Source organism: Sinocyclocheilus grahami, unplaced genomic scaffold, assembly GCF_001515645.1.
Source record: "Sinocyclocheilus grahami isolate Dianchi unplaced genomic scaffold, SAMN03320097.WGS_v1.1 scaffold684.1, whole genome shotgun sequence".
In the NCBI taxonomy this organism is placed as follows: Eukaryota; Metazoa; Chordata; class Actinopteri; order Cypriniformes; family Cyprinidae; genus Sinocyclocheilus; species Sinocyclocheilus grahami.
The window spans coordinates 238,335-265,243 of NW_015505863.1; the positions used below are offsets into that span (position 1 = coordinate 238,335).

A 26,909-nucleotide genomic window follows, 5' to 3' on the forward strand; every position below is an offset into this window, starting at 1 on the left:
AATTTTATTTTTGGGGAACATCTATGGTGACAATTATACTCTACAAAACAGGTTGTTATTATGAAATTTTAGAGAAGAAATTTTCTTATATTGCTTTGTGTATATTCTGGATAGTATATTATAACTAATTTGAGTTATTTGTTTTCTTTTACTTCCAGTTTGAAAATGTTGTATAGGCTGTTTGGTGTTTTTGTGGCAAATGTTGTTCTTGGGTGAATGGAAAACAGTTGACTACGGTAATCTATTAAGAGAGTATGTCTTTGTTTATATTCATTCAATGTTAAGGGCATTCGTGATTTGTTAAAGAGAAAATTAAATTTATTTTTTTTTTTCTTAGATTTAAGGCTGACTTATTTTTAAAGGAAACTCATGCAGTAACGTCTGATATCTATTTTTTTTTTTTTTTTTTTTGTGGAAAAATCAATGGGGTAGTGGTATCTGGTTGGCATACGGGAGTAATAAATCAGCAGGGGTCACAGTTTTGAAAGGTAATTATAAAGGGAAAATTTTCAAAAGTAAAGCTCACTCTTGTGGAAGATGGTTAATTTTAGTTTTAGAAGATAATTATATTTTTGGGGAACATCTATGGTGACAATTATACTCTACAAAACAGGTTGTTATTATGAAATTTTAGAGAAGAAATTTTGGATTTCTTTAAAATGTGCCCAGTTGATTTTAGGGGGTGATTGGAACACTAATAATAATGATCCTTTTTTGGATTGTTTTCCTCCCCATATCAGTAGACAGTCCCTATATAATGATATATTTCATTTATGTTCACAATTAAATTGTTGGGATGAATGGAGGCACAGAAATCTTGATAAGATAGACTTTATTTGGAGTAATAAGGATAGATCTATACAATCTAGAATTGACTTTTGGTTAACATCTGAGGAACTTGGGAATCAAATTCAGGAGACGGACATTGTGCCTTCAGTCTTCAGTGACCATAGAATGATCCATTTATTTATCAGCCTTGGTGATACAAGAACTCAATTACTGGAAATTACTGTTACTTTTGAAGACGTTCAGTTTAAGGATGAGGTTAAAAGTGTGATAAAGAGATGTTACAATAATGCTAAAATATCAGGCTTATATGGAACAAATTGGGAAATTATGAAATATGAAATTAGAAAATTTGCAGTCTCAAGAAGTAAAGAAATAGCCAAAACCAAAAGAAACAAAGAAATAGTTTAATTCAAAACATAATGGATATATATGACAAACAAATAGAAAGTGAACAAGATAAAAAATCTTTTAATAAAATTACAATTGTATGGAACAAATTGGGAAATTATGAAATATGAAATTAGAAAATTTGCAGTCTCAAGAAGTAAAGAAATAGCCAAAACCAAAAGAAACAAAGAAATAGTTTAATTCAAAACATAATGACAAACAAATAGAAAGTGAACAAGATAAAAAATCTTTTAATAAAATTACAATTGGAATTAGAACAAATCTATGAAAATAAAGCTAAGGGTACGTTTATAAGGTCAAGGAGAAAGTGGTTAGAAAAAGGTGAATCAAATTCTAAATATTTTTTCAATCTTGAGAGAAAAAATTGAGATTTTTCCTCTTTAAAGAAATTCAAGATTAACGATTCTCTTACAGTGGACCCAAAATGAATACCTAATTTTGTTGTTACATTTTATGAAAAGTTATATGCCCAAAATAATAATATAGGTAATGCTGCTTTTCTAGATTCACTTAAAAAAATGCAAAAACTATAGATCATCATTCTAAATACATATGTGATCAAGACATAACTCTTGAAGAAATTTATAAAAGCATTGTAAAGCTTAAAAATAATAAAGCACCAGGAAACGATGGGCTGACCTGTGAATTTTATAAAGAGTCCAAAGAAGATATCTCAGAGTTTCTTTTATATGTCTTTAAAGAAACTTTGCAAAATGAAGTAATGTTGCCAACTATGTTACAAGGATTGATTACATTGATTCCTAAGCCAGGCAAAGACCTATTAAATATAGAAAATTGGAGACCAATAACTCTAATCAATAATGATACTAAATTACTTTCACATATATTTGCAAGTCAATTAAAGTTAAGTTTTAAATGAAATTATAGATGATTGTCAATCTGGCTTCTTACGTGGTAGATAAATTGGCAATAATATTCGATTAATATTAGATTTGATTGACTACAATTTTTGTTTAAATTATATAATGATTGCAATAGCTCTGTTAAACTACCCTTCGGGACCACTCATAGATTTAATATAGGTAGAGGTGTTAAACAAGGAGATCCATTATCTCCTCTGTTATTTTTATTGGTCATGCAAGTATTGTATCTTCATATTAAAATCAGTCCATTTCAAGGTATCCAGTTGACCAATAATGCATTAAATGTTTCCAGTTAGCAGATGATATGGCAATTTTTCTAAAAGATATAAAAGAATTAAAAGTGAATTCTATTTAGTTTCAGGGTTAGCTATAAATATAAAAAAATTTGAATTGTTTGCTTTAAAAGAAAGACCCAGTAACTTGTCTAAATTTTGTGGCATTCCAATAAAAGACTATACTATTTAGTAATTATGATATCCAAAAATCAAAAAGAATAAATCTTAATTATACCCCAATAATGAACAAAATTCAAAAGAAATTTAACATTTGGCTGATGAGAGACCTTTCTTTAAACGGGAGAGTTTTATTATCAAAATCTGAAGGTTTATCCAGACTAGTTTACACCGCAATGGCTATAGATATTCCAAAAAGTATCATTAATGAGATAAATAAATGCATATATAATTTTATTTGAAAAAATAAACATCATTATTTGTATAAAAAATACTTTGTAATCCACTTAATCAAGCTGGGCTAAATATACTTGATTTTGAAATATCTAACACTATTTTTAAAATTAAGTGGATTCAAAATTATATCTGTTCAGAAGATAAGTTATGGAATTACATCCCTAATATTATTTTTGAAAAAGTAGGTGAAATTGAATTTCTTCTTAATTGTAATTTTAATATTAGCAAGCTTCCCATAAAACTTTCCAATTTTCACAAACAGGTATTGTTATCATGGATGATTATATACAAACACAATTTGTCCCCTCACAAATGCTTAATTTGGAATAATAAATACATTGCACACCAAAATAAATCAATTTTTTTAGTCAATTGGTAGAAAAAATATTTAGTTGGTTTCACAACTTTGGAATAGTAGTAATGGTCATGTGCTTACATATTCAGAGTTTTTAGAAAAATTTTCATTTTATATACCTGTTAAGGAGTATGTGATGGTAATTAATGCCATTCCTTCAGAACTTAGGAATTTATTAGGAAATGATATATTCGAAAAACCAAATGTAGATTTCAGTTTTAAACTGGAAGGTATACTTATAAAATAATAAAAATGTAATAATAATTATCTTAGAACGATTGGCCAACTTTCCAATGTTCCTTTAGCCATTGGTTTTTGGAGATCACAATTTCAAGATGTCAGCTGGAAAGAAACCTTTAAGATCTCCAGACGTTTTTGTATCACAAATAAAATGAGAAAAGTATCATACAAGATTGTTCATCGTATTTATCCTGTAAAACAGGTCATTGCAAAGTTTTGTAAAGACATTGACTTGAAGTGTGTTTTCTGTAAAGAGGAAAATGAGAGTATTGTCCATTTATTTTATGATTGTATTTATACAAAATTATTTTGGTGTAATTTTGCTTTTTTTTGTTAAACAAAGTACTAATACTGCATTGCAACTCAAAGAAAAGGATGTTTTAATTTTTTATGAGTATACTGTTGACTTCAAAATTTGGTATATTGTGAATTTACTCATTATATATGTGACCCTAGAGCACAAAACCAGTCTTAAGTCGCTGGGGTATATTTGTAGCAATAGCCAAAAAAACATTGTATGGGTCAAAATGATAGATTTTTATTTTATGCCAAAAATCATTAGCATATTAAGTAAAAATCATGTTCCATGAAGATATTTTGTAAATTTCCTACCGTAAATATATCACAACTTAATTTTTGATTAGTAATATGCATTGCTAAGAACTTCATTTGGACAACTTTAAAGGCGATTTTCTCAGTATTTAGATTTTTAACACTTAAGACTTAAGATAAAATTGACACTTAAGACGTGCGTGGTCCAGGGTCACATATGGAAAATTCTTTATTCACAAATGTAAATGGGCAGTGAAAAAAACGAATTTTACTCATTTTAAAATAGAAATAGGTCACTACCTGTATACGTTAAAAGAAATAAAGCAAAAAAAAACAACAAAAAAAAACTGTAAATTACTTTAAAGCCTTCAATCTATTCTTTGAATAATTTGTAATTATTTGTACTTGTTTACAGACATGTGATTTTTTTATTGCTTTTCCTATTTAATTTATATTTTTTAAAGTATTTGTTTTGATTTAATTTAATTTAAATGTTATTGCCCTTATATGTTCTTTGTTCTACAAACTGCAATAATAAAAAAAATACCATTGGTATACTACTTCCGCCGCCTCACCGGAAGTTGTACCCACGTTCTTTTTTACAGTAGCGCCCCCTGGAAACAGGTGGATAGCGGTTGCTGAATAAACAGAAGATTTAACTGCTTTCATTAATTCAGTGTGACTAATAAACACACGACTATGACAATATATGGTTTATCTGAGTTTGTCTTATTATAATTTTTATTATAATAAAGCAATGCTAATTGACATAGCCTTTATCACTGCTTAAATACTATGAAATATGTTGTATGCCTTATTCTGTGTAAGAAGCCACATCATCTCACAGAAGGATTTACTTCAAACACTCAACTGACGTTATGAAGTGAGTTTGGAGTAAAAACATGTTATTAAATGTGGTATTTTCACATGCTTTCAAATAGAGCAGCATTTACTACACAGAGCCGTAGTTCACTGACAAGCTACACAAAATCGCGTTCATAATCGCAGACGATTTAATAGCGCGATTTTGAAATCGTTCTGCGATTATGAAAGCTGTTTGCGTAGCTTGTCAGTGAACTACGGCTCTGTGTAGTAAATGCTGCTCAATGTGAAAGCACGCATGTGATGGAGATTTACCGCTGATTACAGAACCGACTGACAAGATACTACACCTGACAATCACATTCGATTAATCGTGCAGCCCTACAAATACTGGACACTCCCAGATGTCTTCTATATTAGAATGTGTCCTACTTAGTTCTCTCACAGATCCCCTCTCAGGTCGGAGTCTTTTTTGAGACAAACTGGGGGGAAATGGACTGCATATTACTTTTCTCCATCTCGGCTGTGCTGCTAAATCTCTCTCGAGCGTTTCCTGCTACGGTAAGAGCTGCAGCTCTCAGATTTGAGCATCCTTCACTCCTTCGCTCACTCACTCTGTATCCTGCTCTTTCTACAGGTTGATCAAGGTGAGTTTCTATTCAACCCTCATGTGTTCTTCAAATCAGGTAGAACGGTGGTGCTTGACTCCGATAAGAGAAATGCACGGATCTCTCTTTATTCAAGTCATTTCGTTCATTTGAGTGGCGTGAAATATTTTCAACAGCAAAATTCTCCAAACCTATGCATGTCCAGCTATGCAATCTTGATCCTATATATTCCAAAGTGACTCCTTATAATGCAACCAATGGTAATTTGAGAAAAACAAATTACTTTACCTCCCAAGTCTTCCATTCATTTGTCCCATGACAGACGCAATGAACAAATTGTTCACGAATGACCCATCACTAACTTATGCATTATTTGGGTTCCCAGTACCAGGGTTAAGAACCACTAATTTAGACCAATAAAATGCACACACATTTGGTTTAACATTGCCGTTCGTTCTTCAGATATCCAGTCTGATGATGTGGATATATTCTCAAGAATTCTGCAGGCAAACAAAGGTGAGTTATTTACTACTTGACTTTGACAATGTTGGTCATTTTTAATGGTTTTTACTTTTTATATAAATATACTAAATATTTATAAATTAAGTTTGTCAATCGATTTAAAAAAAAAAAGTAGTCTAATGAATTACACAATGTGGTGATTAATTAATCGCACATCAAATTTGGCTGAGAAACGATGCACAAAAGAATTAAGCCATTATTGTGTTACATAATAAATGAATATTACAAAAAAACAGCTTTAGAATATATATATATTTGGGTGAATGATCCCAATGATTTAAAAAAAATAATAATAATACGTAAATGGCTATTTTTTTTGTGTGTGAAATGATACTCTAAATAGGAAACTAAAACTGCCAGTATAGGTGGCGGTAAATGTCTTAATGAATGTCATTTGTTCATCGGATTCGTTCAAAACGCTGACTCCTTCAGAAATTGTTGCTTGGAAAAGCACAACAGTTCTGCTGTGGCTTTTAATAGGTAATATTTGCGTCGGCAAAACTGAGCAAAAACGGACACTATTGTGTTTTAAAATATAACACCATAACTTATTTACTGAACTGTTGTATTACAATCCCATTTGCACTCCTGTTATTTGGGACAAAAGCGGCACTCCTGTGATATTGATCTCGCTGTTCGTGATATCGCTTATCATATGATATAAAAATGAGACCAACTCAAAGCGGAGCTTTTTGGCCATATATCTCTCAATTTAGGGGCACATAACTGCATTTATGGACTGTATAGTTGTTGCGCTGCATGTTTGTCAACTGTATGAAGTGTAAGATAATGTACAGGTCTCGGGCGGGCCGTTAAATTTAATTAAACGCGTTTTTTTAAGTTTACACCTATTTAAATTTGTTGCGCTGTAATTTGCAGGGTTCATATATATATATATATATATATATATATATTTTTTTTTAGGGGAATTTCAGTAGTGTACTTGAATTTATGAATTTTTTTTTTTTTTTCTTTACAGCTGCTCGTCTACTGTAGGGAGATCTGGAGGTAAACAGCAGTTGTCTCTGTCTGTGGGCGGCTGTGTTTTTCACGGGATCATTGAACATGAGCTCCTCCATTCTCTGGGGTTCCACCACGAACACACCAGGAGCGACAGAGACCAGTACATCTGGATCAACTGGCAGAATATTCCACAAGGTGTGTGTGTGTGTGAGAGAATGTGGACAAATCTCAAATTCTAGAGGTGATTGTTAAAAAATATTTTTATTTTATCGTAATGAAATCCTCCGTACCAATGAACACTTGTTTGCCCTTGCACAGCATCTGCACACAACTTTCAGATAAAGGACACAAATAATCTGAATACCCGTTATGACTACAACTCCATCATGCATTATGGAAGGTAAAACTTCACACATTACTTTTGAATTCATGCTTCAGTACGGATATATAAAGTACATCCTCAAGGGAATTCACTCTCACCCTTCATCTGCAGGACAGCCTTCACCATTCAATATGGCATGGAAACCATCATTCCAATTCCTAACCCTTTAGTACCGATTGGACAGAGGCAGGAATTGTCTGACATTGACATTCAGAGAATCAACAAGCTCTATGAATGTGGTGCGCACATTACACCCATGTAGTCTCATATATTTTAAATAGCGTTTTTGACTGTACAAAAGTACTAGGATTCTGATGGATTTATTATTTTTTTAACCTGCAGGTCTTTAAAGTGAACACAGAAGATCAAACCCCAGTGAAATACAGACTGTGACAAAATAAAAGGATTACGGTACTGTGTAACCAAAGTTAATCTTTTCCTTCCTCCTTTGTCTGTAACTTGACCACAAATGTAATGAACTAACCGCAGTGCTGAATTGCAATAAACCTTGTTACGGGTCAGTCCTGATGTGGTTTCGTCTTAGTTCCTAGAAGGGTTGAACCTCTCAAGTTACTTTAATGAGTTAAGGGAAAGTTCACGCACCACACTCATGAGCTATCTGAACGCAGATTTCCTGTTCAAGATGCATGTACACCATACCAGTGCCTGTTTCTGCCTCATTAGTCGCCATTATAAGAAATGATCAATTTGAAAAAAAAAAGTGGCAACTGAGCTTTAAAGTCACAATTACATGATGTAAGGCAAAAAAAGTGGAAAACTTGTTATATTAATAGTTAGACACAGTCACAATTATGATAAAGTCACAAGACCGTGGCAACTGGGTTTAAAAAATCTGAATTATGAGACAGGTGGATTTATGAACATTAGTTGCATTGTCAATTTTAAGATTAAAAAGTTGCAATAAGATTTGAGAAATATAATTGCAACTGTAATGCATAACTTAAAATTTTTTTTTATTTAAAGTCACAATTTTAAGATCTAGCTATGACAGTTGTGAGACGTGAAGTCGCATTTATGGTAAAGTTACAATAAACAAAGTAGCAATTGTGGGAGTTAGTCATAATTATATAATCCCACAAATGTAATTATGGAGTTATATGACATGTGTGAGATGAAGTTGCAATATTAAAAAATCTGAATTATGAGACAGGTGGATTTATGAACATTAGTTGCATTGTCAATTTTAAGATTAAAAAGTTGCAATAAGATTTGAGAAATATAATTGCAACTGTAATGCATAACTTAAAAAATTTTTTATTTAAAGTCACAATTTTAAGATCTAGCTATGACAGTTGTGAGACGTGAAGTCGCATTTATGGTAAAGTTACAATAAACAAAGTAGCAATTGTGGGAGTTAGTCATAATTATATAATCCCACAAATGTAATTATGGAGTTATATGACATGTGTGAGATGAAGTTGCAATTATGAGAAAAATTGGAATTACAGGAAAGTGGCAACTAGGAATAAAATAAGACCATTATGAGAAATGCTTATATTGTGAGACCTAAAGTGTCATTATTTATAAAGTTGCAAGATTGAGAAATCCTGAGAAAAAGTAAAAAAGTTACAACTCTGTCAAACTTGCAGACATGAGAAATAAAATTATTGGTACCTTTTTTATTTTTTTACTTGAAGCAGAAACAGGCTTCCATAGCAATGTTATTTACCACTAACACAAAACCGTTACAGTTTGATGAACTCAAGCAGTAGGCATCATTTGAGTTGGATCAGTAACATGGATTAGTGTCATTCCTGTATTCTGATATTAGGAAAGACGCGAATGGCACACACAAATCAAACATTCACTGATGGTCAGTGCATCCATAAACGAGCCAGTCATGTGCCGTGAACGGCCAGTAGATGGCACTAAGTGTCTGATCACCATGGCCTTCCTGCACTTCAAGCCCCCATCTGATTACCAAATAAAAGTTCTCACTCATGCTGAGGGGTCCAAGATTTGACCACACCTAACCCCCCCCCTTCTCATTTTAGGCACATGGATAGTTTCTTATTTTGTCCCAGTAAAATCTGAGAATAATGCCAGGTGCCTTCCCAGTGGAGCACAGAATATCCTAAAGCTAGCAAAGTTGCAAAACTTTATTCCAAAGAGGTTTTTCTGAGGAGCTACAAACCCCGTGAACACCTTGACGCTCACAGCTTTGGCGTAGGTGGATCTTTCTGTCTAATGTCTCCATTTGGCGCTTTATTCTCTGGTTCGTTTGGACTGGTTTTAGGAGTCTTGGGTTTCTGTTGATCCCTTCTCAAGTGTCTCCTTTGACGTCTCCTTTTGGGCCTGTCTGTAGAAGCTGGGTTCGATTCTGGTACATCCAGCAGGGGGTCCAGGTGAATCTTGCCACTCACTGCATCTGAAGACTCATCGATGTACGCAAGATTTTCCCCAAGGTAATCCAAGGGCTGAGAGAGGACGGAATCTTTGGCCATGGCATGGAGTTTTTCTTCTTTCACTAAATCTTTGCCCTTGTCGCTACCCACTCCCTCCGGGACCCGGTCTGTTTGGGTTACGTCCGATTGGGACTCAGAGCTGCTTTCTGACTCATCCGATGAACCCGAGTAGGAGCTGGATTCGGATTCATTCTCCTCTTTTCCATCCTCTCCGGCTCTACCCTGACTGCCATGGTGTCTGTGGCGCCTGTGACGCCGCTTTCGCCTTGTGCGCTTGAAAGGATCTTCAAATTTTCCAGACATGTTGAAATCCACAGACATGTTCTGGATGTTCTGAGTCCAGTCTGAGGCATGTGCTCTCAACCCCTCCATCTGGGAGCAGAAAGTAGGGCAGGAGAAATGGAAAGGCTTGAGAGTTATGGAGAGATTTGTATGTCACCATGAACAGAATGATTGAAATTTGATACAGATTTTAGGTTAATAGGAGATGTGGAGATGAACTACGGGTATGAGGGGAAATGGAAGGAAGGTTATTAAGAAGATAGAAAGGGCCGGAATTGAGAAGAGAATTTAAAAATCACATTTGAGTTGCAGTGTTGAGTCTGACCAGGCATTAACTGCTCAAAACATTTGATTAAAAAATTAATTAGACATCAAGATTGAATCATTGGCCTACCTCAGCTCGGGTTTTTTTGGTAAGAACCAGGATCCAGTTCCCAATCATGGAAAGAATGGACACAAAGTAGGCCAATCCAAACAAAACCCAGAACCACACCAGAGGCTTGTACCAATTATCTTTACCTGCATCACCGCCATCACCTGATGGACAAGAAATTTACAAAATACATTGAGTGATTTATTCAAATTTATAGTTCACCCAAAAATGAAAATTGTGTCATCATTTAATTACCGTCATGCGGTTCCAAATTTGTTTGACTTAAGTTATTCTGTTGAACACAAAGGAAGATATTCTGAAGAATGTTTCAGCAGTTTTTGTCCATATTATGAAAGTCAATGGGGCCCAAACATTTTCAAGTTAACGTGAAATTAATTCAGTGAAAACATTTGAAATGAACGTTTGATTAATGCATACAAAGACAAAAATGGTTAGACAAACCTAAAATGTTTGGACAAGAACCAATGAGGTTTGACAGCATTTGATGTTTGAGGTTTGTGTCACCATATTTGATGTAGTCTGCATATATGTGCGTTGATCAATGTTTTGATTGTATTTGTGAGTAAATAAAGGTTTATTTTGATCATAAAAAATGATCATTTGAATTCAGACATCTTTGAATATATCAGTATGGATTAACTGAACTCTACCTTTGTGTGATTTTTTTTTCATAAATTTTGTTTCATAATATGGACAAAAACAGCTGAAACATTCTTCAAAATATCTTGTTTTGTGTTCTGCGTTAGTATCACTCATTTGGAACAACATGAGGGTGAGTACATGATTTTTTATTTTTGGGTGAACTATTCTTTTAAGTGTGGATTCAATGGTGGATTGGCAATGGTGGAATGGAGCCATTGAAAAACAATCAACCCATTAAACGCCCACCACAAGATGACTGCAGTGGTTTGTTTTTTAATATTACGTTTCATGAAAGAGCGTGCCAAGGTTAAATGAGGTCTTCTTCACTGAGGGTTAACATATTCTTGAACAAGAAGACAAGAGACAGGACAGATGCTTATATATCTTAATTTCAATCAGTTTGATCTCGAAATAAAGTGCAAGCTATTCATCAAACTGTTGCAAGTCAGCAAACATATCAGGATTTCACCCAGTGGTACCTGCAACATAGTCTCCAAAGCCCACTGTAGTGAGGGTGATGACCACAAAGTAGGCGGATTCTAGCCAAGTCCAATCTTCAACCTTCTGGAAGACTAAAATTGGCACAAAGATGAAGAGAACACAGCCCAGCAGGATGGACAGCACAGCGGTGATGACACGCACAATGGTCGGGCTCACCTTCCACTTCTGAATGGAGAAAATAAAGAAGACTGAAGAAAAATGTCCAGAAAGCTGGAAATGAATCACTGTGACAAAGGTTTACTGCACCTTGATGTATAAGAGCCAGGAAAGTGTATGAAAGACTGTTTATAAAAAAAATACAATGATAATATTTTAAATAATGATTGTCTTGTGAGGTTATGTTTGTCATCATCATCATTTACCCATAAAAGAGCTTCAACTTTAGCAATGGCGTTCCTCAGCGACGTCCCCAGATGGTCTCCTGCAGCAGCCAATAGAAATCCAAACAAAGGAATGCCCACCAGTGTATAGCAGATGCAGAAGAGCTGACCCCACGTTGTCTTTGGAGAAATGTTCCCATAACCTGGACCACAGACAAACACTTGCTGTGATCTGATGGCAGATATTTTTAGACATCTCACAGTGCCAATGATCCCCAGAATGCAGAGGTCAGGCCAGGCTCTAGCTTTAACATGCAGGTGTGTTCAGCCAGTGATGTGGCAGTCCCATACCGATGGTGGTGACAATGGTGCCACAGAAGAAGAAAGCGCTGGCCAGGTCCCAACTTGTGCTGAATGTGGTATTACTGTTGGGGTCAACTCCAACACTGATAGCCTCTGCCACCACCTGTATAAAGACAATGGAGTATAGGGAAAAAAGATTAGATATTAAACACCGGTTGAGTCCAAATTTTAATATGCCTCTGATCATAGAACTTTTTAGGTTGGGTAGAATCTGCGATCTCTGACCCAGTTCATTTGCTGGCTTTCATGGTTGCAATGTGTTGTGTTTTCCACCAACTGGCAACCCGGGGTCTCGAAATACTATTGGGTAAATTGGCAGTGGGCGGAATCACACAGACCAAAACAAAAACAGACATTCAGACTTGGAACGCACATTTCAAAGTAGAATAATTGGCTGTAGCATTGTTTTTCAAAGAAACAAATAAGTCAACTTAGCATGTTTTGTAAATATCTGCAAACATATTGGGGCATTTTTATGCCTGAGTACAGTCAGAACATTACATATAGCACCTTTAAGCCAATAGTTTACTTCTAGGGCTGATTGATAACAATCTAAATTAAAAAAATCAACAACGAATTTTGATTAATCAGTGGCTGGTTGCATAAAATAACATTTTTAAGTCAGTCGGCTAACTGCTAGATGGTCAAACTAGTTCTGAAGACACAGTTTTAACATAGAGGCTACGTGGGAGCAACTGTGTACCAATACAAAGAACACTGATCAGGATGTGGAATAACAAGGTTTTTTGTTTCAGTATATACAAAATGTAAATTTGGTTTTTAAAAATCAGATTAATCGATTGACCAGATTAATCGATTATAAAAATAATAATAACATGCAACAATACTTACATCTATCAGTTTCGATAGATGCTCAGGGTCTACACATGTGTAGTTGCCCAAGAACTCCTTACGGGTTGCTTGCAGCTCATCATGATGGCTTTCCTCATGTGGAGCCTCCAGGGCATTGAACACCAAAGCCCCCATCATCAAGTACAGGAGCACCCCAATGAGGACGAATATAAGGGTGGAGCCATGCATGGCTGAACGTCTGCTGGAGTCTGTCCGTTTCTTGTCCTTTCCACTGCTGGTGTCGTTCCTCTTGGGGACGAGGCTGCAAAACCAGTCGGATCCATTAAAGAGAGTTGCAAGCACTTCATGGTGAAAGCTTAATTGTGACCACAAATTAACTTTACAGAAGATTTTGGTCTAACCCATTAAAGCTGCAATATCAGTATTAGTCTACAACATTCAGAATTTAAACCTAGCACAACGTTCAGCCACAAACCTGTCCTTTTCCTCCTCGCGTTTCTGGCTTATCCAGTTGCTAGAATCTTTGGATCTGTATCCACATGGAAACGCCTCGTCCTCGTGATCTGACTGAGGTGAGGGGACAAGTGTTTTAGAAATATAAATGAAAACCTGTACAAACCCCCCCCCTCCCCCCGCCAAAATAATGTGAACATCTGGAAAATAGGCAAGATTTCTTAAAGGTGTTTTACCACCATTTGCCTTAAATACAGCTTCCAATCTTCTTAGAATAGATTCATACAACTTTTGAATAGTCTGCAGTTGACTGTCATCGAACAGAACATCTACCAGTTGTTTCAGAGAACTGCCCGCAGCGGTGTGATAATATTTAAGTCAGGAGATTGTTTTGGCCAGGGAAGATGTTGAAGTTTGTGCTCCAACAGTCCAGGTTTTATGATCTTGACACCATTAAACCAATTTTTTTCACAGTTGTGGCTCTTTCATGGATGTTGGCTTTGTGAGGTTCTCTGTGGTCGGTTTTTGAGGAAACAGGGTCCTCAAGGTAAATACTGAGGTTTGCTGTCACTTTGCTGCAGTATAGTTCTGTGTAGTTTGGACAGAGTCCTTCTTAGTGATCGCTGGTCCCTATCATTCACTTTCAGTTTTTGATCACTATTCTTCTTCGCTGATGAAGTCTTGCCGTGCTGTTGTTCTTAAAACACCAACCAATTAGGCTGTTGAGGTTACAGACACTCCTGCTAAATGGGCTCCCATGATTTGCCCTTTTTGGAAGTCTGACAACTCACCCATTTCACCCACGGCTTGTACTAAACACTGCTGAACACAGGTATACACAGTAGAGAGTATAGAAAACAAAAGGATAAATAAAAGACAATCACAAGTTTTTTTTCTCACTATAGCCTACACACGATATTAACCTCTATAATAATGGGTGTTCACATTATTTTGTCCGACACCTGTGTGATTTTTTTCTTTTTTACTTGACAAATATACATTTCAAAATAATCATTCCTGAATAAATGTATAACTTTATTTAAAAAAAATGACCAACCCCAATCTTTTAAAAGGCAGTGTACATGTTGTTGTTTTTAATATTTTATAAACCACACATTAATTATAGAAGTCTATTTTAAGTCCTTTTGATGATTTAAAGGACTTTGACGACACCCAGTCAAGACATAAAACACATAAGGCCCTGGTATCCAATGTTAAACTGCTCTGAATGCTTTCCTAACTTTAAACCAATGTATTTTTGGCTTTCAGTGCACAGTTATATTGCCAGGAATCACACTGAGGGCCAGGTGGCTCCCGTCATATCACAAAGGTTGCACCTTCACAGTCATGTTGCGAAACAAAACTCATCTGTCTTCTATTATTTACTGAGTAGCAACATCAGACATTTACCAGCTGTTAGACAAACAAAGCCTATAAACAGGACATACAGGTAGAGGTGAATCTGGGACAAGAGTACTCAATGATTCACTCTCAGAACGATTCTGAAGATGATTCTTGTCAATACAGAAGATGAGCTCTAAATGCGAACTATATGCAAATCAAATTACAGAAAGTGAGAGTAAGAAGCACTTACAGCCAATGAAGGACGTGTCAGCTGTGAATAAAATATGTGAAGGAAAAGTATAGTGAATAAGAATTACAGCTTAGCAGTTATTGATTATTATAAAGAATTGGGTTGAGGTTGGCCAGCTTTTTATTGGTCATATAGAACTGTGTGAGAAATTAGACCAGTGTAGTTGACACAAGGTTTTTAACGTTTATTATAGGTAATTTTCTGTATGGGCACATAGGCCTATACCAGGGGTGCCCAAACTCGGTCCTGGAGGGCCGGTGTCCTGCAGAGTTTAGCTCCAACCCTAATCAAACACACCTGAAGCAGCTAATCAAGGTCTTACTAGGCACACTAAAAACTTACAGGCAGGTGTGTTGAGGCAAGCTGGAGCTAAACTCTGCAGGACACCGGCCCTCCAGGACCGAGTTTGGGCACCCCTGGGCTCTACGGTTGTGTTTCCACATTCTATGGGGTAAGTTGTCACAATGGAACCTATAAATTTAATATATATATATATATTTGTCAATTACAACAAATAAAAAAATTTATTAAAACAAAACATTCATTAAACTATGTGTGTGTGTGTGTGTGTTTCATAACTGTTTTGTTTCAGTTAAATTTTTATTGTTTTGATGTTTCAGTTCTTTTAATTATACACACACACACACACACACACACACACACTATATATATATATATATATATATATAATTTCTATAACTTGTGTTTAAAAATTATCAAATAATAATTATAAATAAAAATAAAAAAATGTTTCAGACAATAAATATGAATAGTTAATCATTAATAAATTGTATACATTTATAACATTTAAAAACATGTGACAGCGTTCTCCGACCTGGTATTTAATAGAGTTTAATTTTTCAGTTAATTGAAATCTGGTGATATTGAGATTTACATTTTAATTTGGAGGACAGAATTTACTACAAATATTGTCATTTATGATGGTTTTGAAAACAAACATACAAAAAGCCACTGCTAGAGAAAACACATTTCTTATAGTCTGTGAGAATGTCACATGTTGTGCGGCCAAATTATTTAGCAGTTCTGATATTTTTATTTTATAGTATCTTTATATATTTTATTTTATATTTATAGTAAGAGATATTTGTAATGATATACGCTGTGAGTTCTATTGAGGACAGCATTTGTGTATTTACGAGTGTATGACTAACTCATGTGTGTGTGCGTGCGTGAGATCTGAGAAGCTTCAAATGCCAGGAGACTGAAATGTCTGTGGCAGTTATTGGGTTTAGAGTTTGAGTCCGAGCTCTGGAGGATCTGCTGACTGCATAGTTGCAAGCTCACTATAAAAAAGTGGTTTTGTGAACCAGCAAATATAAACATATTCAGGCAATTAGATCTAGTGATTAATCAAACCAAAGCCAATCTCCCCAAAATATACAACGACCACTGTCAATGTCCAACTTTATAGTGCCTTTATAGAGTGTAAAACAAGTATTTACACCTTCTTTTACGTGTAGGTAGAGGCATGCATAATTGCTATTTGATTTGACTCAATACACTAAACTTATAACTTAATATCTGAATTTCCATGCACAGTAACTAAAAATACACCCAAAAGACAGCATTAGTAAATCACTTGGTCCGAAACTTCCAAACAGACCATCACAGGACGTAATGAACTTCCATGCAGGACCGTGGCACCAACAACGCACACATTAGCACTAAACATACAAAATGAATCAGGAACAGATTCTTACACACAAGCTCTCAGGCCCATCTCCCACCTCAGAGCAGACGGTCCGGCATATCCAGAGTGCTGCAGCCGCAAACTGCAGGATTCCTTCCAGAGGGTGTGTGAGTGTGTGTGTGAGAGAGAGAGAGAGAGAGAGACGGACAGAGACTGCTGCAGAGTGCCCAAGAATGAAAAGGTACTCAATCAGATGGAGGCAGAGCTGAGAGAGTGAGTCTATGCGAGACTGCCAGCATGTTAGTGGGCTTTGTCAGTGTGTTTGTGTGTGTATGTGGGAGAGGGTGGGATCAGCGGAACAGGGAAGGGCTACTACAGTAAAGGATGGTGAAAGAGAAGGAGGAAATGAAGAAAAAAAGGGAAAGGGTGGGGTCGATGCAGAGATTCCGTGCTTGATCGGCTAATTGGTCTTTCCCTTTGGATCATTGTTTTCCCAACCCAGTTTATTCCAGTTTAATGGGATGGTTCCGTTCGAGAGGAAGGTTTATGTTCCGCTTGGAAATGCGATTGAGGAGACAAAATGTGTGCATAATCTAAAAAAAAAAAGAAAAATATATATATTGAATGTTTATTAGTTTTAACAAGGATAACATACAAAAAGAACACAAGTCAAAATTACAAGGGGAAAAAAAAACTATATGTGTGTGTGTGTGCATACTCACACATAAAAATAAATCTACTGACGTGAATATATTTACTTAACTGTTTAAACACATTTCTAATATTTAATTAAATAAATTTTTAAATAATAAATATGTTCACTAGATATAAATGAATTTTAATTTATACAAATTTAATTTTTATATATGTACAGTGGGGGAAAAAAAAGTATTTAGTCAGCCACCAATTGTGCAAGTTCTCCCACTTAAGATGAGAGAGGCCTGTAATTTTCATCATAGGTATACCTCAACTATGAGAGACAAAATGAGAAAAAACAAAATCCAGAAAATCACATTGGAGGATTTTTAAAGAATTTATTTGCAAATTATGGTGGAAAATAAGTATTTGGTCAATAACAAAATTTCATCTTTGAGGTATACCTATGATGAAAATTACAGGCCTCTCTCATCTTTTTAAGTGGGAGAACTTGCACAATTGGTGGCTGACTAAATACTTTTTTGCCCCACTGTATATGCATGTGTGGGTGTCTATATATATTAATAAATGTCTTAAAGATGAAAATCTTACGATACATATACTTAATTTTTATATATTAATATTTTTATATTTATTAATATTCATGTTCTACTACTATAATGAATTTTAATTCATACAATTCTAAAATCTATTTGAATTTTTCCAGCTTGATAAAATATTTTATTATAATATTATACTATTAATAGATTATAATATTTACCTAGATTAATAAATGCTGTTTAAAAGACAAAGATGAAAAAATCTACTTGCAAGTACAGGCAAGTTATAATCACAGTAGGCTTCTCTGGTCACTCCAGACATTATATTGCTCAGTATATTTCATTACCTCCCCTTTACTTTCTCTCATATTTGTGCTCTCTCTCTTTCTCTCTGAGTAGGCAGTGCAATACAGCTGATATATAGAAAACCATCTTTTCGGTCTACCTTCCCTTGCATTTTGTCTCCTTCTATCTCACGCTTCCCATATGCTTGGGTCAGTATCAGAGTGACATGTGATTTACGCTAATGTGCAGAACTTATTGGGAAGTGCAGCTGTAACATTGCAGACGTTGCATGGCTCTCTCAACTGTATGCCAGGAGCCACATGCTCACACTGCTCACAGCGCAGGCCTGGCGGGGATGTGGTTACACTTCTCATGATAGTCACACGTGACGACCAATCATTGTATGTGTATCACCACCTTTAATTGGTTTTGTTTTGAAATATTATCAGTCTGGTCTAAAACAATGACATTTTTGTCTCTGAGATAAAAACGAGAGTTTGAAGCCAGAGGGGAAAACACTACGGTGGTGTAACATTAACATACTACAGCCATCACCAACAAGGCCATTACATAACCAGAGCAATCCATCAGTAACTCTGCATTATTCATGAAGATGTTTCACAATGCTACTAATGTGGCTCCTGCAAAAAGGAAGCAACACCATCACTGGCTTGTGCCCAAAACACCCCTCTTCACAACCAAAAAGCTTGACTTACAGGGTCACACCAGCAGCCAGAAACTGTGTTAACAAGTATGGGAAAGATTATCCCCCTGTGGGCACTGAAATAGCGCAATGAGCGAAGTGTAACATTAGCACTCATTTGGAGCTCATTCAACAGGCACAAATGAAATTAAATGGCTGCATATGGTTAACTGTCTATTTGTTGACAGAGATATTTTCACTCAAGTGAATGACAGTTTACAGGATTACCTGAGATGTTTTATTGTCAGTTCCTGTCTTTGGACAAAAAACAAAAACAGATGAAAATGGTTGTTGTATTAATCTGATGCCGATGTCCACTAACATGAAAGTGAAAGTGAAGTGACCCATACTCAGAATTAGTGCTCTGCATTTATCCCATCCTAAGTGCACACACACACACACACACAGAGCAGTGGGCAGCCATTTATTCTGCAGCACCCAGGGAGAAGTTGGGGGTTCAGTGCCTTGCTCAAGGGCACCTCAGTCGTGGTATTGAAGGTGGGAGAGAGCACTGTACATTCACTTCCCCCACCTACAATCCCTGCCGGAACAAGACTCGAACCCGCAACCTTCAGATTACAAGTCCAACTCTCTAACCATTAGGCCACGACTTCACGTGTGTGATGTTTTCGACTTCAGTGTGTGATGTTACATCCAAAACACCATGCATGATTACCTTTGCTCTTTACTCATATTTCTTTACTCATAAGTCCTCTTGATGTTTTTAAATGATGGAAATAGCTGATGAAATTGATGGTGCGATATATATATACACTATATATTATTGCAGTTCAAAATACATAAAATCTCAAGGTACATACCACAAATACTTTTGGTACATCTCAAGAATAGTTTTGACATAAACTTTTAGACATGGCCTTATATTTTGCTTATAAGGATGCAATAATTGTGAACAAACAAAACAAATCAACAAATAACAGCATATATAATCTACTTTGACCTACATCTGAGCAGTTTGCTGTTTTATCATTGAGATGCTGTTATAGTTTTTATTTTGAATTATTTTGACCATTACAATTAATAGTTTTTTATTTTATATATTTATATAGTACATTTTTTGTGGTTGTTTTCATTTTAATTTTAGTAAGTTTTAGTAGTTTTTATTTTTATTTTTAAATATGTTTATATAGTTATTTTCATGCTTAGTTTTAGTACATCAAATTAATCTAAATGAAAATTTAAATAAACATTTTTTTTAATTTAAGTTAAAGTTTATTTTATTTTGAGTGATGATTTTTTTTTTATTATTGTTTTAGTTTTAGTTAACTATATTAACCCTGCATCTGAGCTCATGATCATGCTCAGGGCATAGGACAAGAGCAGGTGCATCCATAAAAAAGGCCTAAAAAAATACAATTATTTTATGTATACATAAAAATTGTTTGTCCTTCTGAACTGAAAATCAACAAGCAGTTCCTTTAACTAACCATTAAAAAAAGCCCATTTTACCCAAGTAATGGAAAGTACCAAAAGTCCATCCATGCTGGAGCATTTCCTACTGAGAAACACCCTTGCATTTACAGACAACAAAAGTCATTTGGGGAAAAAATTAAATAGGATGGGATGAAATACACTTAGCTTTTACACATTTTAACAAGACTTACAACAGACATGCTTCAGGAAAGACCATTAAAGCGGTCATATGATGCTGCTAAAAAGAACATTATTTGGTCTATTTGGTGTAATGAAATGTGTTTATGTGATTTAAGGTTAAAAAAACACATTATTTTCCATATAATGTAAATAATTTTTTCTCCTCTATGCCCCGCCTTTCTGAAACGCGTCGAATTTTACAAAGCTCATCGGTCTGAAAAGCGAGGTGTGCTCTGATTGGCCAGCTATCCAGTGCGTTGTGATTGGCCAAATACCTCCAAGCGTGTGACGGAAATGTTATGCCCCTCACCATACTGTTGATGCCGTGTCAGTTTGCTGTTTTATCATAGAGATGCTGTTATAGTTTTTATTTTGAATTATTTTGACTTCATTACAATTAATAGTTTTTTATTTTATATATTTATATAGTACATTTTTTGTGGCTGTTTTCATTTTAATTTGAGTAAGTTTTAGTAGTTTTTATTTTTATTTTTAAATATGTTTATATAGTTATTTTCATGCTTAGTTTTAGTACATCAAATTAATCTAAATGAAAATTTAAATAAACAAAAAAGCTCATCGGTCTGAAAAGCGAGGTGTGCTCTGATTGGCCAGCTATCCAGTGCGTTGTGATTGGCCAAATACCTCCAAGCGTGTGACGGAAATGTTATGCCCCTCACCATACTGTTGATGCCGTGTCTGGCCGAAGCGACGAGACAAAAACATTAAAACCCATTATAAACGAGGCATTTGTTGCATCCAGTGGGGACATAATTATGGATTATAATGACTTACTGTCTTTTTACGCGTTGCGTTGCATCGCGCCGCGTAAACATAAAACCATGTCTGCATTTGTGATCGGAGAAATGACGAACAACAAGTGCTACTCTACACTGCTCAAAACTCACGTTTGAATCATCAGTGGCAAATTCTTTAAATATGAAAACGTACTTACAGTCTGTGAGTCAATCTACTCTACCAGGATCAGAAAACAGTCCTCCATAAAATGCACTCGACACATCTGAATATTTGGGTTGAACTGTTCTGGAACAGTGTTGTAAATACAACCTAACCACTGATTTCTAGTCGTGTCCTCTTTTGGAAGGCCAAACAAAGTAGTTTCGCTTTCACAACGAAACACACAGCGTCTTCACAACATGGCGGCGGTGGTGGCAGCAACAATAAAGTTACGCCTTCTTTCTTTGCGTGAACATTTGGCCGGCGTTATGCAAATCTTCCCACATCGTGATGTAGACATGTGGGGGCGTGTTTGAACGTGGACCAGTCTTAACTTTTATAAAGAATATCTCTTTTAAAGTTTGAGACTTTAGTCTTTGCAACTTTAGGGATCTTATCTATTCACGAACAGCTTGTAACACTCCAAAGAGAAAGAAAAACTTGAAATCGCATCATATGACCCCTTTAAGGCCTCTCTGTCTATTTCTCTCTCAGGGAGAATGATTTCTGCCCAACACACTTGAATAGTGTTGGTAACAGCAAACGTACACCTCAGTACCAATCACTCTGCTGCTCTATCAAGTCTGACTTCGGTTTTTCAAACAAAGTACACAGATATAGACCTCATATGCCATCTGACACATCTACACCGTGACTTTGATTCATTTTGCACTCTCTAAATAGACTTTTATACCCACTTTGATCCCTCAGTGTAATTTGTGAGAGAGGTTCTGGATCACCTTCTCAAATTCTTGGCTGGGCTCCACAAGCAGTGGAGGATTTGTATTGCTCAAAGGCAAGCCGGGACAAATCAGAGCCGCGCCCTGAGCAGATGCATATGAGAGATTTATGGCGACAACATACTGGGGATAAATATAAAAACTGATCAGGAAGGAAGGGATGTTTGTTTGTAAGTCTGGTGGAGACAATAATAAGGTTATGTGAAAAAGTTTAAAAGGATTGTAAATAAATGAACAACTGAATAAATATGATTTTTATATCATTTATTATATGTGGGAGTGTCTGTTTGTTTCTTGATAATTCCTCATTTCTAATATTTGAAAGTCACATTAGTTACAATAAACATTTATCAATAAGCAGGGACATTTATTTGTTTGGAGAATTGGGTGTATAATAATAATAATAATAATGCATTAAATCCAAATCCAATTTTCAATAATTTCTTATTCCATCCTTTGACAGAGAAAATGTTGTACGAATAATTTTCCTGTTAAATTATCTGTTTAAAAATTTTTTTTAGAGAGATCACTTCCCTCCAGATAAGATCTGTCACTCATTTCATGACAGATTCATTCTTAAAAACACAGTTCTTTCTTCTTGGGTTGAAGTTACCAGTTTCCTTTTCCTAATGTGTTTTGATATCATTTTCACATTAAAGGCCACACTGAAACATTTAAAGATAAAATATGACAGAGACATACTAGCAACTGTAACTGTAGAAAGCAATGTGATAATGCCTAACAGAGTGTTTGAAGAACGGATGGGAGAGGAATCACTGGTTTAAAACGTCAAAATTGATTGAAATCTAATGGAAGGGTATTTTAGCAGGAACTGAATTTGCAGAGATGGAAGTGGATGTGAAAAAAAAAGCAGATGAGAATGAAGAAGGGAATGCGGACTGAATCTTGTGTCCCATTAAGAAAAGCTTTTCAATAATAAAAAAGTATTTTCATTGTGGTTTTTAAAATGATCTTTGAGCAGTCAAGCAAACGAAACCACTGCTATGTGCACATTTTGAATAAGAAAAAAATAAAAAGCATTAAAAATAAACTTTTTTTTTTAAACCATGGATCATTTAGAAGGTCTTCATTTTTTATCCAATAAAAACACACATTCCTGGACTTGTTCAGATATGACAGGAATATCAAAATCATTGGGAAAAATCGAGCTGAGCTGGCTTTTTTTCTGATTCCTATAGACTGAGAGATACATGCTGAGTGGCAGCTCTTCCCTGAACACCAGTACTTAAGAACTCTTACATTACACATTAATCTAATCCTAGCAATTTCCCTGGGCTTTTAACAAGAGTGAGGAGACAGGAGGCCAAAGAATAAAAGTGAGAAGTTCACTGGTATTAGGATCATAACAAGACAAGAAATTAAATCAATTTTTAACTTTGATCTCCAGCTTCTTCTGCTTGAAAGTCAAGTTCTGAAAAATATTAGCATTATGTCATACTCTTCTACAACTTCAGTTTCTTCAAGGGAAATGGGATGAATAAGGTTTCAGACATGTCTGAAACATGAGAACTTTTGTATTTTCGCTGTTACTAATCTGATTTCATATCATTTTGTCCACCTACAAGACAGCAGGGGGCCTTAGCAGTGTTTATTGAGACAGGATTGGGATCTAATTCTATGTTGTGTAACCCTTAAAAGGAATAATCCTATTAATACAGAGTATTTCATCAGAATGACTAAGCTGGACATCGACCAGCACAATTTGCGTTCCAATTGGTTTGTATGTTTGGAAGGATAGTTTACTTTGACTTAAATTGTTTTTTCCTTTCCCAGTGATGAACCACTGAAATGTGGCTCTGCTGTAGATTATAATCATAAGGGATTATCTTTAGCTCTTTATCTGGTGTTGAGAAGGACAGAACTAACTGCCATGTGGTAAATACACGTGCGATCCTACGTAAATATTTCAGACTAATTTGATGGAAAGGTCCAGTGGGAATATAACCAACCCTTTGCACATCTAGGAGAAGGTAAGTGCCATAAATCTTGAACCATATGTCATTTATGTGCCTTTTATAATTTATGACATATTTTGGGACTAGAGTGGGCCTTTTTCTGAAATCAATGGGCTTTGGTGCATAAATAATCACTGTATATTTGGTTTTTCCTTCACTTACAAGTTCTTTACCATTTCAGATGTTCCTCTGGTCATCAGTGTTCTCCAAGGAACCCCAGGTTCCTGGTCAGCGCTCGCCTGAGGAGCTGGTAACTAACATGCTGATGTTGGAGCTGGGCTCTTTGGTGAAGCGCACTGAGCGCCTCCGCCAGGAGAGGGCGACGGAGAACCGCAGGCGCAGCTCTTGTGTGGATTACAGCTGGCTGGCTGCACCTCCACAAAAGTCCTCCTATGAGATTCCAGCTGGGGAGATACTGGAGCTTCAGGATCTGTGTGCCAAGGTCTCTCCCTCCCAATGCGGTCCCCTCGTTCTCAGGTAGGCCTATGTCAGTAGTAGGCTAGACTTTGGTTAACAATGCTAGATCTCAGAGACCGCAACATGCGGTTTGTCATTGATCGGTTAACGTTACTTTAAGTGATTTTTAAGAAAAAACTTCTGTCGGTAAAAGTATTTTAAAGCGTATTGTTTTGTAGAACATCACAATTATATATGATATGAGAATAGTAAGGCCTGTAGATAAAGAGTACATGTTATTTAAGGAAAATATAGCCTAATTATATTTTCAGAATGACCTTTTTTCTCTCAAAACTAGTCTTTGGGGTAAAACGCCCCCAGGGGCATGGCTTAATTACTTGTAGTTACTCTGTTCTGAACCTCAAATCCTTTGTTTATCCATCAAATGTATTGTAGTTAGCTGAATAAAAATATTTGGACTTTATATTTAAAAATTACCTCAAGTTAGCATCAGGTGGCAAGTTAGCATTTAAGCTAATAATATTTTTATGTTCAAACTTTTAGAAAATAGATGACAAATTTTTTAAAACAGTTTAAGACCAAACCCAAACATAATACATAACCAATTAAAAAAAGAGAGAGAAAAAGAAAGAATTACAACTGGGAAAAAATGTAAATAAATAAAATAACTACAAAACGATCATAAAATAAAGAATACAACTAATTATAGAAAATAGTAGTCATTGTAATACAAATAGATAAAATACAACATATACTTAATACAATATATATATATTGTAATACAAATATATAAAATAAAACATATATATAATACAATATATATATATATATATATATATATATATATATATATATATATATATACATTATCATATATTAACCAGGAGGTAGAATAATAAGAGACTTGAAGTAAGCTATAAAGGGACACGCCATTTATTGAAGAAATGACTTTTCCCAGAACATCTTACATTTTCCAGTTTCAAAAAACAAACAAACATGGTATCCACTAGCCATTGGGAGGTTGTTGGAGGATTATTAGATTTCCAGTGGAGCAGAATATGGCGCCTAGCTAACAAAGAGGTAAATGATCAAATATCCAGTTGTTTTGAATTAAACTGAGACCACATTTTTGGTATCCCAAAAGATTGCTATAGCGGGGCAAACATCAAGTCTAACTTTTAACACTTTAGACATAGTTGTAAAATAACTGACCCAAAAATTTTGCAACATAGGACAAGTAAAAAACATATGACTCAAATTGCACAAAGAAGCATGACATCTGTCACATCTGTCTTCAATATTAGGAAATATTTCAGATAACCTGGCCTTGGAAAAATGAATTCTGTATAGTACTTTAAATTGTACTAGAATGTATTCTGTCCAGTGCACCCGCCCACCAGTCCTCAGCTAATAATATTTTTAATTTTGTAATTCATAATTATTGATTATATTCTTTTTCATTTTAAGCTAAAACTGCCTGTACTCTGATTTTGCTGTAAATTTATAAAGTAAATAGCTTTGCCAGACTGAGGGCATTTTACCCCACCTGTGGGGGCATTTTAACTTACCTGTGGGGCAAAATGCACCCTTGGTACAAATACAATTTTTGTTAAAAATCTAATAACATGAAAACTCTGGACATTTTTCATACTTGGTTTATAATTTATGTTATTGTCACTAAAACTATGATAACTATTCTGGACACGTTTAACTTTTCTTTCACAGAAAAAAAATTACACCGGTTTTAGGTTTAGGGGTGTGGGGTAGGTGTGTATTATATGTACGCGAAACTGCGTTTCATCTGGCCAATCAGAGGCGTTCAGATGAGTCATCGCTGATATGCCGGAGACTTCTTCACTGTGCACGCCTGCTGACTGAATTCTGCACTCTCACGATTTCTCTCATGATCATAAAGAACAAAGTGCAGAAATACATACAGTGTAGCCTAAGATTACTTTCACAGTGTAGACACCTTCAGTGTTTATAACGGGAGTGTTTTTTCAGATTGTTTCATCTCGCAATAGACTTTATAGTTCACCTTCAGTTGCTCGTTGTTGTTCTTTTATTCAGTTGTGATCACATTAAATACAAATTGAGTTGTATTAAAGTATTTTATGTCATGATACCCATATCTGGTACTTGCCTAGAAAAGACGGGTTTGGTATGCGCAAAGTTATTAGGCTAAACATTAGGGTACTTGTCCTGGAGTTGGTTAAACTCTCTGCCTTTTTTTATTTTATTTAAAGGGGTCATATGATGCGATTTCAAGTTTTTCTTTCTCTTTGGAGTGTTACAAGTTTTTGAACATTAAAGCATGTCAACAATATTCTGTTACACCAAATAATGATCTTTAAAAAAAGCATCATAT

At 35.2% G+C, this 26,909-nt stretch overlaps 3 protein-coding genes across 7 annotated transcripts in view; 2 read left to right on the top strand and 1 right to left on the bottom strand.

The window, feature by feature from the left end:
* The first annotated feature begins 5,149 nt into the window (after positions 1–5,149).
* Positions 5,150–7,735, top strand: LOC107559407 (high choriolytic enzyme 2-like). The gene is made up of 8 exons (XM_016243219.1): positions 5,150–5,300; positions 5,377–5,425; positions 5,810–5,863; positions 6,477–6,486; positions 6,849–7,027; positions 7,151–7,232; positions 7,326–7,453; positions 7,557–7,735. Exons 1-8 carry the CDS (start codon positions 5,232–5,234, stop codon positions 7,562–7,564), a joined length of 579 nt encoding a protein of 192 aa, XP_016098705.1. The 5' UTR covers positions 5,150–5,231; the 3' UTR covers positions 7,565–7,735.
* Positions 7,736–8,686: 951 nt separating this feature from the next.
* Positions 8,687–16,946, bottom strand: LOC107559418 (potassium channel subfamily K member 4-like). Of its 4 annotated transcripts, none has more exons than XM_016243237.1 (8): positions 16,751–16,946; positions 13,431–13,518; positions 12,995–13,256; positions 12,131–12,245; positions 11,822–11,982; positions 11,438–11,624; positions 10,317–10,459; positions 8,687–10,012 (listed from the first exon to the last, which is right to left on the bottom strand). In XM_016243237.1, exons 3-8 carry the CDS (start codon positions 13,181–13,183, stop codon positions 9,389–9,391), a joined length of 1,419 nt encoding a protein of 472 aa, XP_016098723.1. In that variant the 5' UTR covers positions 13,184–13,256; positions 13,431–13,518; positions 16,751–16,946; the 3' UTR covers positions 8,687–9,388. The 4 variants fall into 4 exon arrangements, with proteins under 4 accessions (XP_016098723.1, XP_016098720.1, XP_016098722.1 ...); XM_016243234.1 differs by having other exon boundaries at positions 16,724–16,946; XM_016243236.1 differs by having other exon boundaries at positions 13,431–13,522; positions 16,724–16,946.
* Positions 16,947–21,615: 4,669 nt separating this feature from the next.
* LOC107559421 (protein RD3) overlaps positions 21,616–26,909 on the top strand; it is a 7,436-nt gene continuing 2,142 nt past the window's right edge. Inside the window, exons 1-2 of one of the 2 annotated variants that reach the window (XM_016243240.1) lie at positions 21,616–21,620; positions 24,372–24,601. In XM_016243240.1, coding sequence (XP_016098726.1) covers positions 24,384–24,601 — 218 coding nt within the window. In that variant the 5' untranslated portion in view covers positions 21,616–21,620; positions 24,372–24,383. Of the gene's footprint in view, positions 21,621–23,851; positions 24,140–24,305; positions 24,602–26,909 lie in introns of those variants that run through there. The other variant, XM_016243239.1, reaches the window with a different exon arrangement.